Source organism: Musa acuminata, chromosome BXJ1-3 (genome assembly GCF_036884655.1).
Source record: "Musa acuminata AAA Group cultivar baxijiao chromosome BXJ1-3, Cavendish_Baxijiao_AAA, whole genome shotgun sequence".
NCBI classification, from domain to species: Eukaryota; Viridiplantae; Streptophyta; class Magnoliopsida; order Zingiberales; family Musaceae; genus Musa; species Musa acuminata.
Window position 1 is genome coordinate 980285 of NC_088329.1, and position 19231 is coordinate 999515.

General features: G+C 42.4%; 2 protein-coding genes across 2 annotated transcripts; one reads left to right on the plus strand and one right to left on the minus strand.

Annotated features, from left to right (window-relative positions):
* Positions 1 to 9978: 9978 nt before the first annotated feature.
* Positions 9979 to 11901, minus strand: LOC135614992 (pentatricopeptide repeat-containing protein At1g09820-like). Its single transcript, XM_065112918.1, has one exon. The coding sequence runs from the start codon at positions 11862 to 11864 to the stop codon at positions 10014 to 10016; it is 1851 nt and encodes a 616-aa protein (XP_064968990.1). The 5' UTR covers positions 11865 to 11901; the 3' UTR covers positions 9979 to 10013.
* A 4123-nt stretch (positions 11902 to 16024) lies between these two features.
* Positions 16025 to 17464, plus strand: LOC135636344 (myb-related protein 305-like). The gene is made up of 3 exons (XM_065148036.1): positions 16025 to 16357; positions 16455 to 16584; positions 16703 to 17464. Exons 1-3 carry the CDS (start codon positions 16237 to 16239, stop codon positions 17289 to 17291), a joined length of 840 nt encoding a protein of 279 aa, XP_065004108.1. The 5' UTR covers positions 16025 to 16236; the 3' UTR covers positions 17292 to 17464.
* Positions 17465 to 19231: the final 1767 nt, after the last annotated feature.

Sequence of the window (19231 nt, forward strand, 5' to 3'; positions counted from 1 at the left end):
TGCTATGGTTTTAGCAAAAGCTTATAACTTTGCTTGGCAGTGTCGCAACAGTGTGAGGAGAATTGTTTATTCTTTGTGTAAGAAGGGGATGAAACTAAAAGAAGGCAGATAAGTTAATGACTGTCTTTTTTGTGTTTTGGGTGCAGTAACCATCAATGACCACCAGCATACATGTTGCAGCTTGTTGGTAATGCGTCATCGCATCTTATTCCGTGTAAATGTATGTATGGTATTTGGCACACAGCTACCATTTGGTAAGATTGTCTGAGAGAATATCTGAACACATTTCCTACCTAACAGCTGATTGGTTTACGTCGTCTGCGCAGGAATGGTGAAGGCCATGATCGCTCTGTCCAGATTGATGAACATACATGGATTCCAATCATAGAACGCAGATGGAGAACCAACCATGCATGCACCGCAAAGGTAAAATCCTGGCTATTATCATTAATACATCTTGTTTGGTTGTCTTGTGTGTCGTGTACCAAAGTTATTATGAAAGCCAGCATAGACTCATCGGGCTACTAGTTTAGGTAGGTGGCTGTGCCCACAACACCCAATTTGGCAAGCTTTTCTCGAACGGAAATCTACTGACTCAAGTGTCCTGTAGCACCCACAAGTCTTAAGAGAATTAGCCTTGACAAGTCGTCATGCTCACAACTAGAAGAAAACATATCGGCTTTGGAGAGAGAGAGAGAGAGTCTTTCTTTCTTGCTCTCATGTGTCTTGATAACGATGAGCACAAATGTAGCTGGGGAGACGCTGGGCACTCCCTGAGACGACATGACCGATGTAGTAATTGCGGACCGGCGGATGAGTAGGTCGGTGTAGGTATTGCTGCCATGGTGGCGGATTAGATGGCCGAGTTGGTATGCTCGGATAGACCTGTTGGAACCGCAGGCATGGCGCTCCGATGTCGCCGCCTCGTTGTCGGAAGCCCCCGAGACTGAGATCCCTGAAACCAACAAGACCAAAATAGCTCCACCTCCTCATGTGCATTACATGGAAGGTAATGGCTTTGACCGTAACACATACCCGATCGCACCAACACCAGCACCGGCAAGGCCTTCGTTGCCGAACACGAGCTGGCGAGCACGAGTGAGCGTCTCCGTCTCCCTCTCTAATAATGAACACAAAGGAATTGAAAGTGTCTAGTTCATTTGTCTAATGAACAAAGGAATTGAAAGTGTCTCCGTCTCCCTTTCCCTCTCCAATCAACAACGTCACATCAACTTCTCAAACTCTTTGTGGTGCAACAGCTAGGAATGTGGTGGTCAGTGGTCTTGCCTTGCCGATGTCGGTTCATGTGCCCGCCCAGTGCTTGGGATTTGCAGAACTTGAGGGAGCAGAACCGGCACTCGTACACCTTTCCTGCTTCTTCCTTCCCTGCACTATTCTTCTTCTTCTGCTTCTTCTTCTTCTTCTTAAACCCTGCAACAATCTTTCGTTCGGATCAGAGTATCCAATTTTCACATATATTCTGTAGAAAATGCCTACTTACGGGTGGTGTCAGCGGAAGCAGCAGTGGTCATTGAGCTTTCCTCTACCGGTTGTTTGCCATGTTCTTCCGGCAAGTTGTTGAGGTCTAGCGAGTTACCTTCTGGTCTCCTGAAACCAAATCAAACCCTGCTTGTTTTGCATTCTTCTGAATTGACACAAGAGTAGAGGATGATATGGAAGATTACATGGTATTATTGCACTCGGAGGATGAGAGAGTGGACTTCTTCCAGCGAGGATGGAGGAAAGGTTGTGGTGCGTCGAGAGCAAAAGACTGCAGTTTGCCACTACACTCCAGGCAAGGCTGTGTTTTAAAGTGAGGATTAGAGAGAGAGAGAGAGAGAGAGATTGAAAGTTCTCTGGCAGTTTCTCACTGCCCGGCCGTCTATTTCTCTCTCCTCTCTCTCTCCCCACTTTTTCTTATGCTATGCTAGGGGCAGATGAGCCTTGGTTTCCGTGACTGACAGAAAACGAGTGGCTTCGGCCTCGGGGGACCGGTAGCGGTGGCCTCTGTATGGTTGGGCCGAGGGCAGAGCTGAGAGGGGACGTCGCCTTCGCTCCTCTCTCCCCCCGCCCCGCCTACAAACCCTACTCTATTGCCCCTTCACATTCTGAGCCCTCCTGCAGCTTCAGTAAGTATTAGGTAACACAGCTATCCGTGGTCTCTTTTCCCTACCACTACATCCTCGATGGGAGAATGGAGAGGATCCATGGTGGTGGGTGTACCATGTAAGATCGGCGTCCTTCACAGGAAGGGAGTCATCCCCGGGAAGGTAATAAGGACACAAGGGCACCTCTTACAAGGTCATTCTTGGATGTTTACTTAGGGAGGGTTTGCTAGGCCTATGGTCTAAGACGGAGCTTGTGTATGATAAGAGCCATCAAGGACTGTACCTTGTCTTTGTGCTGCTCTTCTTGTTGTCAATTACCGGACTGTCCGTCTTAGATTGTTTTCTGAAGAGTAGGCTCGCAACTGAGTTTTCTCATGCAGAAACCATCTGAATACTCTTCTGCGCATGCAAAATATGTACATGTGTCAATCTACCAGTGTTTATTATAAAGTGCAAAGCGAAGAGCTTCAGTTCTGCAACGAGATACTACTGTTGCTTTGGGTCAAGAATCTGATCTCTTTTGCTTTTGCATTTGCATTCATCAGCACAGGTTTGACTTGAACATCTATGGTTCGATCGATCAGCCATGCAAAACACAATAGGGTAGTGTGTGCATGTGGATGTAAGCTAGTGCAGATCTTGCTACGAAGATCTGAAGCATAGACTCGGTTTGGTACGGTCTGAACCTGAATGAAAACATTAGCATTCCCATCGAACACAAGGATGACAGGACCTAACCCTGCATGCATGCTATGTTATCTTGCTCCGGCCAAAGCTTTGAATCCAAATATGCGTTGGATGTGTTCCTATGTACCTTTTCCTCACCCGAGGTTCAAACTTCACATAGCAAGTCCCTCCTGAGAGTTCTCATGGGAATTACAAACAAATTCCTCACTGAAATTGTTGAATTCTCCCCGATAAACATCTTGGTATAGGATTATATTAAGTTTTTGAGTCAAATAATATATGGGCAAATTCCTCAAAATTACCTGAAGTTTTTTTTTTTCCTCGTACCACATCTCATTTTGGTTTTATTTTCTAAAAGATAATATTATCCCTAGCCTTTGCTTCCTTGACGATCGCTACCATGTCACCTCGTTGCTCCTAGTCCTTGCCTTCGTCATTCATTGTGCCCTCACTCTCATTCTCGCCTCGAGATTTGGCCCATCCATCAGTGGAGCCAAGCTATCGAATCTTGGTACCGCTAGCTCTCCCATTGAGTCGGTAGTTGCACCTCTACTATCGCAATAAGAGCGTTAATGGGCCTCGCCACATGCTCTTTAATTATTATGATAGTTTCAAGGGATATGACGATAAGGGGGACTTTAGACGGAGTTGGGGGAGGATTACTCGAGGCTTGCATATAGAGAGAGGAGGTGCTGATGTTCAACAAAGGGGAGGGGATGACGTCCGAAGGAAGCGAAGACGAAGGTAGTGAGATAACGAATGAGGGGGCAAAGACAAATTATATCGTTTAAAGGTCATGAAAATTTATATCTTTTAAAATATAAGAAGTGCTCTATGTAAATAATAATATTGTCTTTAAAATATAAAGGGGCGTTCAACGGAAATAAATAAATAATAAATAAATAAATATATTGTGAGAAAAAGCAATAAAAACTTAGGTTTTTTTTTTCTTAAGGGGATTTGCCCAACAACAGTCCCTTTCTGGTTTGTTACCGTACGTACGCATACTTATTTTAAGTGGAAGGCTTTTGTATTAGCCCCAGATCGAAGACAAACCTCTCGAATGTAGCCTGATCAGCCTCATCAAATTCTTCGATAGCTGTAGTCCGAGCTCTGATATGAACACATTGATGCTTTCCTCGGCTGGGCAAAAAGTGGGAAGCACATAGCTTGGCTTCTTTCCCTGCTATGCGTCCACCCACCACCCTTTTATCCTTTGGAGCAAGACGAGGAAGGAACCAAGCGGTGAGGAGTGAGAAACTGTGATAGATTTCTAAGACTAGCCACTGCCCTAACACCGACAGTTGGAAGACGGCCGGCGATAGCGCGAGAGGAAGGCGACGATGCTTTTCCTTCCCATCTCACATGATCTGACATCTTTCCTTCTCCGTCCTCTTTTTGTCTCTCGTTGCCGGCTAGATGCTTGTCAATCTTATCCCTCTCTCTCTCTCTCTCTCTCTCTCTCTCTCTCTCTCTCTTTCTTCTCTCTTCTCCAGATTGTAACTCATTTGTGTTCTTCGGGAGTGAAGCATCAGAAATCAGCGTATTAATGATTATTCTTTCTACCTACGAGAAAATGGTACTGTATAGTTTTGTTAGACCTACACTTTTGCCATGGCGTGAGAAGTAGCCATTGTACAATGGAGTGAAACTCTGAGAGGCATGTCTATAAAGAACCATTGCAGTGAAGCTGCACGCTGTTGTCTTCTTCCACAGCTCAGGCATGAGCTGCTGCGATTTGCTCTCATGTATGCGTGAGAAAAAAGTGTACGTGCTTCGCTACGCCCCCTATCTCGTGACTCCTAACATTTCCCTTCTCTAACGACAAAGCTTCCCCCTACACTTCTGGTCCTTGAGAGCCTCCACCGTCTCAACCGAAGTAATGAGCCGCTGCTCTCTGGAAAGCCTCTCAAGCCTGAAGGAAAGATGCTGTTGTCTTCTTGAGAGAGACAGGATATGATGTGCAACCGCACTGCTTGACGGGGTAAAAGGCCCTACTCCCCCTCTGCCAAGCAGACGGCTTTTACGGCTGTAGGCAATTGATACTATTGTCATACGATATCTCTCTCTCTCTCTCTCTCTCTCTCTCTCTCTCTCTCTCTCTCTCTTATATATATATATATATATATATATATATATACAAGTATTTTATTGAGTGAACGTAGTTTAGCGATAGCCATTTATGGTACTATTATCATATATTTTGATTATCCAATACATTCATCATTTATGAACCAATCAAGATTCTTTTTCAAATATGTCTCACGCTAAAATATTAGAAAAATAGTGGATTCAACTCAAAATCATATAAAAATTATGTGACAGGTGTACATTACCTCATTGCTTAAGTCTAATAAATTTAAAAGATTTAATTAATATATTTAATCAAAAAAAGTACTTTTAATATGTATGTAAGAGAGTTTTTATAGTAAGCCATACCATTATTGGATTGAGATCTTAATTAATATCGAAAATGATTATGTATATGGTCGGATATTTATTATACATGCTAGTCGTGCCGATCACACGAGTGATAACACGTGTGACATGATGTGTATTTTTTTGCTTATTATATTTTAATATTTTAATATTTTATATTATTATTATATATATATATTACAAATCCCTAGTCATGATTATTCGGATTAAGAGAGAATGAGTTCTTCGGGAGAATTCGATTAGAGCGAGACTCGAGTAGAAATCGTATGGGTCTGACAACACCATGTCCGATGTACACTTTATGGGATATTAGATGGATGAGGGACTATAGATACACGGTACTTGAGGATAAACAGGCCCAATGGATTAGATTCCCTTTTTGGGGACTACGACGTAGTGGCCTAGTACGTCCATAGTCGCTGAGTTGAGTGAATTATTTTAGAGATAATAATACACTGAACCAGTAGGAGTTCTGATAGGTATGACTCACGACCAGCTCGATATTGGGCCTAGAGGGTCACACACATATGGTAGGCGTTGCGACGAGTAGAGGTTCAGATATGAGATCTCCGCTGGAGCCCCTATCTTATTGGATATCCAATAAGCCCATAAATTATTGGATATCTAATAAGATCCAATAAAAGCCAATGAGAGATTATTGGATAGAGATCCACTAATGAGGCTTGGGTAGTTGGATGGAGATCCAATACCCAATAGGGCAGGCTCCATTATGGTTAAGTTGACATAGAGCTTTTATAAATAGGAGGGAACCAAACACCCATAGGCTAGAGGTTTTTGGTTATCACATCTTATTCTCCTCTCCATTCTCCTCCTCAAATAGCAAGTGTAGAGTTTTGGGCAGCGATTTAAGGAGACTCATTATAGCCCTGTTGTGTGGATTACCACTAGAGAGGAGGACGCTTGACCTCCTTCATCATCTCCTATAAATCTGTAAAGATTCAGGGATATACGATCTCCCTAGGTAAAACACAATCTTTCGTATACGCAGTTTTTGGTTTTGTAAATTTTACGCACTAATCTTCACATGACGACGAATATCTTTTTGAGAAATTTAAGAATTTTGTTTCTTATTATTCTACTGCGTATATGATGACGCCCCTAGATTTCCCCATAGTATACTTATAACACATTCAATCGTTTGTCGTCGTATATATGTTTACAATTTATTTTTCTTGTTTTGTATGTTTTTTTACTTGAAAATTATGAGTAAAAATAATTTACAGGGTTGTAGAATGATCACTTACTAAAATAAACAAAACTATCCCAAAATAACCTAAATTTTATGTGTCATGCGATGCATCAACCATCTCAGCACCTTAGAACTATTAATATCTTAATGACACTAAGAGAGGGAGAGTGGTGAATTAGTGCAATCTCATTTTTAATCAATTTTAGAACTCAATTAATAAATCAACATATTTTGAAAACTCGATTGATCAAGTGAAAGTTGTAAGTAAAGAAAATAAAATTAAGTTAATTTAATAAGCAAGTAAAGAGAGACAAACCAATTTATTGTGGTTTGGTCTTCCAACCTACGTCCACTCTTGATTTATCTTCTTTCAAGATTATCGGTTTAACTTTCATTATTGATTTTCTTTTTAATAGGCGAAGATCAATTACTATTATTATAAATTTTTTGTTTTTGAGGCTAAAGTGATAACATTCATACTCTCTTTTTACATAAGATCTCTTACCTCCTATAATTTAGAATCATAACCAAACTCAAGAGGAAGAGACTCAAATTATACTCAAAATGAGAGTTTATAATACTTTACTAGCTTAGGAATAAATGCTCCATCAACCAAGCCTGAGAGAGAGGTATTTATAAGCCCAAAAGACTTCAAGAATAGAGTCAAAAATTTAATTCCCTAAAATTTCAAGGTACGAGCGGTACAATCGTTGACACCGGGTGGTACTACTATCGCAACCAAGCTAGAAATCTGGACTCTAGCGATACCACTATTAGAAAGGTTGACAAAGTATAAATAGTGCTTGTCAATTGACTAAAATGGTACTATCGTTTGAGCTTGACGTTACCACTGCCCATGTTTAGTTTAGGCCATTGTTTCGACCTTCTAACAGGTTAAATTCAACCTGGATTCAAGACCAATGACTTTCTTAACAAATTGATATTGTTTCAGTTCGATTCCAATTCAAATTGATCAATAATGACCTCAATCAAGACTTTGATAAATCAACCACATATCCAATACATTTAAGAAGCTTTCAACACGTTGTATACTATTTCGGTATATTGTCCAATCTTTCGGTATTTTGTTCAAACCTTTAACACATCACTCTTTCCTTCAGCATGTCACTCATTTCAAATTTAACAATGTTCCCTTTTTTAACGAGGATAACCAATTGATGATAGGATTTTAACAAGACTCCTCTATCTATTTGTTATTTTCAAAAGTTATGATAAACTTGAATATTATATATCCAAGTTATTGATAAACTTAGAATATTATATATCCTTTTATATGCTTATGCTGAATTCAAGTTAAAAGAAACTTAATCTTTTCATTATAATGTTAAAAATTATATTATAATAATAATAATTATTATTATACATATTCTTCCTATTCATAATAATTTATAAGACATGTCTCAGAAAAACGTTATAATTTTTAACATCATGGATTTGGTTAGGAGCAAGAGCAACGAGATTAGGAATGCAATGTTGGTGTGGAATCACAGTCGAGCATTTCTCACTTGTAACCCGTGATCAGCTGACAAATGCTAGACCAACATGAGATGCAGCGTCAAGTTCATACGCAAAGATACAGTCGGGTACACTGATCAAGTTAAAAGAATGGACATTCACAAGTAGAGAGATAATGTTATGGTAAACATTGAATTCTTGGCAACTTTGTGAAAACAGCTTTTGTTTTTCTTGTCTCGAGGATGAAAAGGACTAAACATTCAGTAGCCCGAAACACTGATGTTATAAAGAGAGAATCAGAAGTTTCAGTGCCTGTCAGGTTACCAAACTTTTGCTGTGACATAAGAACAGAACTTTCAAACACAAGAAAGCTCAAGGTTGTAAATCTACAGTGATGGAAGCAAATGAAGAACGTGTGGTTTCATGTAGAACTAGATGAATTGCTGGAGGTTGAAGACAACAGTTTGGATGGTAGTCTCCAAGTACTGGTTGTGATTGTTGTTGTTGTAACTGGGATTCTTTCTCTCTTCGTAACAATGCTTGTCCATGGCGGTCTCTCACGTGGATGATTTCCAGATCAAACGACGGGTTCTCTTCTCCTAAGCCATTCACTATCCATGCAGTATTCAGCTATGATTATGATTCTCCACTTGATTTAGGCAACCTAAGACAACCAAAGTGGGGGCATTTGAAGGAGCTGCACACATGCTTCCATTAAGCTGATGGAGAAGGCCCTTACCCATGGAGAACAAGTTGATGAAGTTTGTCTTGACAAATGGATCGACAGGTATCCATCAATGATTTTAGAGATGCATTTATCTTTTGATTCAAGAGCAGGAGCATGATGTTGTGTTGTGGCCATTGCAGATCATCAAGTTCTCTGCTGGTGGAATCAGGAATTGTTTCATGAGTAATCAGAACAGCACTTTAGATGATGCCACCATAGACTTCGAGGGAAGTAAATAGATTTGTTGCCTGCTTCGTCCGTCAGCATTCATTCTTCCAGACCGCTAGAATGAAGTATATAACACTGTCACAACCTTTCGACTGCTTTCTGCTGATCCAGAGAGAAAATTAATTCCTCCAAAGAGAACAATCACCAATCTGGCATCAAAGACTGCTAACGGAAACTAGTAATGATTTCCTGATAATAATACAACATAAAAAAGATGTTAATGCTCTGCAAGTAAATATATTAAAAGCGTAAGGCAGTCGCAAAACAAAGAACAAGAGTAGCAAAATTTCTTGGCCTCAGAAAGATGTAAACTGGCAAGCTGATTTATTGTATACTATTACTACAGGGGTGAACGATGATTACAAGGTTCCTCGTGAGGGCTCTATGAATTATCTAACATGAATTTACCAAGAATACAAAACAATCAGATGCAAGTACTGGCTAAACTGTGTGTAGATAAGTATAGCTATACTTACAGTATGCCCTCAGCATGCAATGTTACATGTATGCCTGCAGTGGATATTTCTTTTAATACGGTGTGCTTGCTGCTCAAAGAAACTAGGATGCTACATCATTTGTATCATCAATTTCGCTTTGTCATTCATACTCGATGGTAGTAGTAGTACCGGTGCACCTTCCATCAGAAAGTGAAGACAAAGACTGATTTGTTTCAATCTGCAGACTTTTTGAACCCAAACTATTCTTCAGTGTCCTGAGTTTTCACACAAAGCCACAGCAGCGTTCATAAAGTAATTCTATGAGCACACATATCCTATAAGAAAATCCATGCTTCTACAAAACATATGATCAATGTGAAATTTTCAATAATTAGATTCAAGAAGAGCAGTAAGTCTATAGACATCAGTCCTCTCTCCAAGAATCCAACACTTTTAATTTCGATCATAACATCAGTAATCTTACCGAATCATGCTGTGGACGACCAAATTTACTAAAGCTCTTAACCCATTAACAACACAAATCCGTCCAGCTCATGTCATAGCTTGGGAAAGATTTAGAATATTATCTTGAAAACTGCAATGTCTTTCTTAAACAAAGTCTTATGAAATATAATCTTTTTCTGCATCTGAAAAATAACGCTAATGTAAAAAAAACTTCCATTCTCTTGTTTATTTTCCTACTAAGAGGCATTGTTACAAAGATGTCCATCTATGCTAGGAACATAACCTCTCTCAATCATCTCATCCTTAATCATATTGTAAGTGACCCTGTTTGGAACCAATCCTTTCTCCAACATCTCATTTAGAAACTCATTAGCCTCTTCCATCTTACCTCTTCCACAGAAGTACTTGATAAATACGTTATAAGTGACCACATTTGCACGCTTTCCACCCCTCTCCATCCTTGCTCTCATGTTCAAAGCTGCCCTAAGGTTCCCTTTCACACAGAACGCATCTATTATGGTATTATATGTTACATGGGTTGGCTTCAGACCCACCTCCAGCGTCTCATCTAAAAGCTTGACTGCCTTCGTCAACTCCCCTTCTTTGCACAAAGCCCTAATCAGCACATTGTAAATCACAATATCAGGTCTTACATTCTTCTCCCTCATTTCATCCAACAGCTTCACAACACTCTTCGTATCCCCATCTTTACAGAACCCATTTATCAAGCAGCTAAAGGTCGAAACATTATGACTAATACCTTTCTCCAACATCAATCGTTTCAACACCATTGCATCCTCCATCATTCCAGCTCGACAATACCCGTCAATCAAAGTATTGTAAGTAATAACATTTGGCAACAAATTCTTCCCCATAAGGACATCACACATCCCTTTAGCCTCTGCCATCATTTTTTTCTTACAAAACCCATTGATGATAGCATTGTAGGTCACCACATTTGGTGCCAGATTCAGTTCCTCCATCTCCTTCAGCAGCTCGAGGGCTTCGTTCAACTTGCCCTCGCAAGAAAGCCCATTGATCAACGTATTATAGGTGACAACACCGGGAGAAAGCTCTTGCCGCTTCATTTCTTGGAAGAACCTCATCGCAGACGAACTGTTCCCATCCTTGCAGTACCCATCGATCAAAGTATTAAAAGTAACAACATTGGGGTGGATGTTGGCATCCACCATCTGCTTCAAGAGGACATCGGCCCTATACATCTTCCCAGCCCCGCCCTTCTTGCAGTACCCATCGATTAGGGTATTGTAAGTGATGACCGAGGGGGAGAACCCCCATGATTTCATGTCCTCCGTGAGATCCCCTGCCCTCCTTAGCTTCCCCTCCTTACAGAAACCATTGATGACAGTATTGAAAGTGATCAGGTTGGGGGGAATCCTCCTACGAATCATCTCTTTATACACGGCCTCCACGGCGTCGAACTTCTCTTCTCTGATCAAAGAGCTCAGCAAGGGGTTACACGAAAGGACCGAGAGTCGGTACCCGAAATCCCGAGAACGATAAAAGACCTCGATGGCGGCGCTGGTCCTCGAGTTCTTGACAAGGGCGAGGATGAGCATGTCGGCGAGGATGGAGAGGGAGTCATGGCGCCGGCGGGAGGGCTCAGCGGAGACTGCGAGGGTGTGGAGGATGGAGACGGCGGAGTGGGGGCCGGATCTGACGAGGTAGTGAAGCTCGGAGCGGAGATCGGAGTAGAGCTTGTCGGCAGCGAGGGCGAGGAGGAGACGACAGTGAAGGGGGAGGTCGAAGGCGCGGGGGCAGCGGTAGTGGGACTGGGACCAGCGGGAGAAGCGGAGGGCGGCGACGGAGGAGGTGGACGCAGAATCGAGAAGGATGCGGAGGAAGGAAACGGCGGCATCGGCGGGTGTGGTGGCGAAGGCCGCGGCGGAGGCGGAGATGAGGGTTTTTAGTCGGGACCAGTGCTGTCGGGAGACGAGGTGGGACAGGGTGCTGGGATCGGGAGGGGTTGGGGAGGTGGTGCAGGTCGTGGAGGAGGAGGAGGAGAAAGAAGTGGCGCGGGTGGTTTTAGCGGGTCGGAGACGGTGATGGCGGTGGAACAGTCGCATCGAGAGGGCTCTCCAAATCCTCGAAGGTAATTAACATTGTGGTGATCGGAGTGGAGAAAGTAGAAGGGACTGCTGATGGACCGGTTCAACTAGGCCGTCAAATAGGGCCCACAAGAAGGCCTGCTCCAGTCAGAAGGGACTGCTGATGGACCGGTTCAACTGGGCCTTCAAAAGGGCCCAAATAGACCCAATAAGGCCTGCTCCAGTCTTCGCATCTTAAGTCTCGATTTCGCATGTCCTCGTACCTAATGTTATCATACTAATCATAATAATCTGTATTATTATAGCACTCAAATCATCGATTCATAGTCCTATTCATGCTATCGTTGGACTTAAATAAATATGTACAGTCACTGATAATGGTTGAAAGTCACATTGAACCGCAATTGATTAGTTCGAAGCATTTAGTTGCAGTCCAACATGACACGTTGTTAGCATACCAAGGACAGGTCTGAACATTAGATTGTACATCTGTCATTTAATGGTCAATGGTCAATGGTCTTACTATTTTGTTTTTAATATCTGCATAGTCAGTTTACTTCTCATCGGGGATAAAACATAATTTGTAGATTTATACTTTTATAACAGAGGAGATGTAGTGTTTGAGCAATTCAATGATCAGCTTAGAATAATCATTTCTCATCTGACAGAATTGTTGACTGTTGACTGTTGACTGCTGACTTCTTCCATCTCGAAAAGAACATGTGGCTTCTTTCCTCCCATGGGGGATGAGGACCACCGGAAAAGATGAAGATTATTACATGGATCCACCGATCATTGATCTTTTCGGTCATTATCTACAGCTATGGATAAAAAGATGGCTTGAGTGCCCACAATAATTACTCCTCCTTCTTCTTCTTGCTGTTTGTTTGTTTGTTTCTTTACCTCTCTTATCCGTCATTCCTTCTTCTAGATCTCTTTGTTCAAAAAGATATCGTTTGCTGTGGGTTAAACTAAATGTAAAGTTGATGCTCTTTACATGTCCTAATCAAACAAGTTCCAAAGACAATAATTACGGTCGTAGATCCTTTGCTTCTGGATTGAGATTTCTTAGTAGGTGCAGTTGCGGGCAATAAAAATGATATCTAAACGTGTAAGATGTGTGATACCACATGTTTTGCCTATCACATCATCACTACTGTAGTCGGGTTTACGCGAGCCCTCCGTGGATTTGTGACTGCACAACGCACTCACGAGGAAAAATGACACAGAAAGCGAACGAACAAGGAAAAGTGGACTGATCGAGAGATCAGTTCCCACCGAGGATAACAGTTGGTATGAATAAAAGCGGCTGTTGATCCAAACTCAAAGACTCGAATAAAAAGTCACCGAGGTCAACAGTTTATGCATAGCGAATCACACTATCCTCACCTGCAGTACGTAGCTTCGTCTTCCTCGCCAGTTTTTCTTCGAGGAAATAGCATGTGTCAGATTCTGATTTGAAATAACCACACTGTTGGGCGGCAGCTCGTTGTGGTATCTTTCTATTTGGCAGACATTATCAGAAGAGGAAACGCTGCACCAAATCCTCAACCGGTGGGAGAGTTCGCAGCTCGATCATCATTCTTTGGACCCACTTCGAAAGAGGGATGAGGAGAGTCTGTCAAATTATCTACTCCCGTTGGCTGTTTGCTTCACTTGTCAATTTCTTCCGAGTCCCATCCCAGTTTTGATCTTGACTCTTGAATTGATGCGTCGTGGGGTCTCATGAATGACCTACTCGATGCGCATTACTCGATGGACAGCAGTCCATCTCATCTCAGCATCATGCCCTTCAAAGTAAATTAATGTAAAGATCGATCATCATATGCTTAGAGGATGAAATCTTGATGCCGCTTTTTGTTCTTGCCACGAATCACATCAATTTTCAGACGAGATTAAGGTGGATATTGAGGTGGGCATGGTGGATTAATAGATCTACAAGATAGAGAAAGCCTCGAGAATATATATCTCATCGAGTCAGAATATATAATTTCTTATAAAAAATATTTTGTGATTCGATGGTGAGATGAAAGCTAAGCTGGTCAACCTTCAATGGACTTTGCCGAGTTAGCATCGGACGTAACTCTTCATTCCATGTATCAACGTTTATCTTCTCGTAACGAACGAAGAGTATTCGACTCTGGAATTGATGGCAATAGTAGCGTTGACGTCAGAACAAATTGAATAGATCCATATAGATATTTGATGTAAATATAATTTGACCTCATCCCTCTAGATTTGCATGCAATAATACATGTAGCCTTGTCCCTTTGTAGACTGTAGAGACAGGGAGGAAAAGACTTGACTCTTATCGATGGTTTTGGTTCGATCGAATTTGGAAACGAATCCAAAAGAGATAAATTCTCAAATCAATCATTTTATTAAATTATTAAAAGAGATAAATTCATTATTTATAGAGATATTTAATTATTATATTATTATTTTGACTGTTTGAAATCGAACCATAACCACTGGTTTAAGATTTTTGAAATAAAAAAATAAACTACTAAAACTACGACATGTCTCGGGAATCTATCCCCATCACTACTCTCAGCCACATCAACATCAACAACTTTTCCTTCGATCAATGCCAATCTGCAAAGGTCGGGTGGCGTTGATCAAGTACAACGTCGTCCCACAAAGGTCGAGACGACGCACATCGAGTACAACTCCGTCCTACGAGAGCCGGGATGGTATTGATCGAGTACAATGCCAGTAATAATAAATATTACATGTACGATTGGTCCTCTAGGGGGAGGATAAAAACCCCTTATAGGGTCAACCAATCGGAGAATTTTGGCAGGAGCCAACCACTCAGTACTAACAAGCTCTTCGGAGGGATCGAAATTGGGAACTCCTTCCCGACCCCAACTTGTTTGCAGGGACCAGAGGCCAAGCAGATAGTCAACCCAAAAGAGTCTCAGGCCTTGAAGGCATAGCCCTAGCCTGACCTCACTATGTTGCGATCGTTGATGACCGAATGCCGACGTGTACGATTTTACGCACCGGGGACTGTCGTACTAGCTAGCCCTGCAACGGTGTGAAGGATCACTGTCAACTTCAAATCAGAACTATCGGACTATTAATTCCAATTTTTGATCGATCTTATCTTGAGTTTTTTTTTTTTTTAATTAAGATGGACAGTAGGGTAGCAGGTGACGCCTATAAGAGAGTGAAAGCCTACATCACATTCCTCGCTTGCGTATGGAAACGGGAAATATATTAGACTAACGCTACACATAGGAGCTATGTGTATATATATATATATATATATATATCCTCGTAGATTACGATCGTTCTGTAGTGACATGCGCATGACTGCATATATTACATTTTTTAGATAAGGACAATATAATAGGTCCATGGAAACAAACACATATGTCAGAGCTGTTGTTTCTGGAGCAGAGGACATAAATTGCCTCCAGTGCAGATCATTCACCAGCCTGTGATGAGTAGAGAACAATGACTGAATCCTGAATGATAGGCTCCTGCAAAACAAAGAAATTGTTAGCTAGGGATAACCTATGTAACATATGCCACGGTATGGAACAAAACACCTATAGGATGGTCACCTTTCTTAACTCGGAGTTCCAAACACTGTGGTTGCTCAACTAGTTCTCCGGAGCAGCGAGTTGTATTTCATTGTAGATCTGCACATCATGCATCCGATTAACCACGTTCTTCTCTCCTTACTTGTTATCTATCCTTGGCAGTATGGATCGAGTAAAATTTGTCAGGGGTGAAATATGATGTTCCAAGGCCGGAGGACATCATTATGGAGTGGCTCCCTCCTTTGTTTCCTGTTGTTGAAATGGTGGAAATCAATCTCTCTCTCTCTCTCTTTCTCTTTGTTCCATGAGGGAGACATCCCTAAACATGAAGCTCAACAGGATGTGAGGGGAGTTCTTGAGATTCCAGCAGCCTAACTACCGCAGAATTAGGCAAATAAGCTCCCCCTACTTCTCTCTCTAAGCAGTTCCAGTTCAGCACTGTATATTTATATATGAACCACTGAATCTATTGTTCAGTCAAACACGTTTCACGCAGAAAGAATCCACGAACACCATCAAATCCTCCGCAGAGGATTGAATGAATGACTCCATCTCCATGGAGCTCATAGATTCCCTTTTCTTTCTCCACTATAGACCTCAAAGACCGAGTAAAGAGCAGTTCAGCACCAAATATTCCTGTATGATTGGGCACAATTCATAAAGCAAAGAGGCACCAATAAGAGGTTTAGCTTTAAGGTACTACTGTTTCAAATGTATCCCATTATTGGTAGGCTTTGGCTCTCCATGGCATGCTCTATATAACACGGAAACTTAGCCCTCTCCCTCCGTGTAACTTCCCCAAGGCTCCCTATAGAAGAAGGCTTTCTTAGGAGGCAAGAATGTGTGACGAGGACATGGAGCTACGGAGAGGGCCTTGGACTCTAGAGGAGGACAAGCTCCTCATCCACTACATTGCTTGCCACGGCGAAGGTCGTTGGAATCTCCTTGCTAGGTGCTCAGGTACAGCTTGCCTGCAGGAAAAGGCTGCTAGTCTTAATTCCCTTCATGTTTCAGGCGTCTGTGATTCGTTCCTAATCTATAGCCGGCTGATTCATAGGCTTGAAGAGAACCGGCAAGAGTTGTCGGCTTAGGTGGTTGAATTACTTGAAGCCTGATGTAAAGCGAGGCAATCTCTCCCCTGAAGAACAGCTGCTGATCCTTGAACTCCATGCCAAGTGGGGAAACAGGTCATTAATTCTTCTCACGATCGAGTCAACCGTGATGTTTCCAGATCCAAGTCGACTTTTGCTCGATGCATCCTCGTTTTCTGATGAGATTGATGCAGCTAGTTTTATGCATATGTAGGTGGTCTAGAATTGCGCAACATCTACCGGGGAGAACAGACAACGAGATAAAGAACTACTGGAGGACTCGAGTGCAGAAGCAGGCGAGGCAGCTGAAGGTGGACGCAAACAGCGCCACGTTCCGAGATGCCGTGCGCTGCTACTGGATGCCGAGGTTGCTTGCCAACATGGACTCTTCTCACACCACGCAATCTCAAGATGCCAGCACCAACACCGGAACCCAGCAAGCTCATTACCGGGACTCACTCGCCTCATCGTCCTGCTCCACCGCGCTGCCTCAGCTCACAGATCACATGTCCGAGCTCCCATCGAGGCCACCCGACGAGCTCGATGCCGTCACCTTCAACCCTTTCGCCACTGGCTACTCCACGAGCGACGCCTACGACCTAGACACCAGCTGGGACCTATCGCCGATGTCGCCGGCATCGGCGCCTACTTATCCAGCCGTCGATTGCACCGTATCCAACGACGATTGCAGCAGAAATATTGGCGATGGCTTGTGGAGCATGGATGAGTTATATGACATGCTAAAAAGCTACATGAGTGGAGCAGCACCTGAGGTTCCTCTCGGTGGCCACAACTCTCAGTAAAGTGTATATGCTCGCCAGATGAAGTCCGCAACATTGTTTCTCGGACTCCAAGGGGAGCTGTCCGGTCCTTTTAGGAAGCTTAAGATCAGCTCTTCCGCAACAGAAAGGGATCAATGGATGTGATTTCTAACTAGGGTTTTGATGCATGCAACTCAATTATTGTTGGAGGTTAATGCCCTGTAAATGTTCATCCACTTGCATGTTGCACCCACACAAGTCACCTCGACATCACCAAGCATGACACAAGTTGAGACCGATGAGCAGTGGCGCGAGAGGGATGATTCCGGACTTGATGATGGCAAACATTACATCAAAGTGATGGATCACATCTCTTCTTCGCTTCGGAGCATATGCTGCACACATCACGCCCATTATCTCTGTGCTGATTCCACATGTTCTCCGAGAAAGAAAGCTTTGTTTGTTTGCTTGCATGAAACTTAATTAGTCGGAAGGCATCGATGCAACCCAATTCCTCCTCGACTGTAAGATGTTTAGTTGCAAGTATCTTAATCTGAATGTGTTCCACATCACAAAGTAAGACGAGCAATGATTATATAATAGATAGCATAAGAGAAATCAGAATCGATAAAAGATGGGGAATATGATCATCTGAAGAAACGGGTGGGTGGCAAACAACAGATGCGGTGCTCCAAAGCAATTACACAAGCCACACTTTGGTGGTGAAAAAATAAACTAAGGGAAAAGGATGGCCACTTCGTTTGTGGTTATAAAGAGCCAATTACCTAAAATTAACGATTTGAATTCGATTTCAAAACCGACCGACCCTTTGTGGTTTTGTTTCGATACCTAAAATTCAGGATCCGAAACATCGGTTTCCAAGTGAAGGTTGCTTCTAAGCGAATACCACTAAAAAAAAGTATATATATATATATATATATATATAAGAGAAAATTTGGAGTCGGTATATAGCAGCAGCATATCGCTACCAAAACATTATTTTATTTTTGTTATTTCATGACAGCCTCGTCAATAATTGCACAAATCCTTTTTGCTGCTAAGCACTGTAAGCTATGCCACTCGAGCAAGAAATGTGATGGTGCGAGAAAACTACAGCAGGGGAGGAGGGCAGCTCTCGAGTGCTTCCCCGCAAAGCCATATTTTCAGGAGAGGAAGGCTTCACAAGCATGTACTGCGTGCATGCATATGCCAGCCTCCGATCACATCAAGCTTTCACTGTCAGATAGACCCGTGAAGGGACTGATCTCCCGGGACGGGCCACATCCTTCCTGGATGTGTATCCACTCACTGCCAACACAGAATAAACCCCACTGTAGCAGGATTACACCTCCACCGATGGAGCAACACCTGCTGCCGTCAGAGATTTCCTTCGGTTGCAGGCCTCTGATCCCCTAACAGCCGGAAGACCTGCAACCTTTTGTCCTCTGACCGGTAAAGATCATCAACGTGGAGCCAATCTTTGTAGGCGTAGGGTATCTGGCTGCGGCTGGAAGAGGAACTGTGGAACCGTTCGATTCAGCAAATATTTTGCTCCTCTCTCTCTCTCTCTACATCCATTCATATGTTGGAACAGTGTCTGCTGTGCAACTTCTATGCTATCCATCCATGTGTTCTTGTCATACTAACTGGATAAAGGGAAAAAGTATACTCTGATGATTATTCTTTTTCTGCAGCATCAATTCCAATCGACTGTACAACAGCACCGGTGATAAGACTTTAGGAGGATGCACTATTTTGTCGGTGTTATTTAGTTTAGTCACGTTGAGAACTCACGAGGTTGAATCCTAAACTAATAAGGAAATCATGAGATGAGATTAGATTAAAGTGCCATCTCATCTCTTCTCTTCTTATGGATCTGCCAAGATAAGACTGTGAGAGAGCAACCCAAAGAAAAAGCGGACTTGACTTCAGTCGTTTTCAATATAATCAATCTCTCATGGATGTCGTCTTCTCCAGTTTAA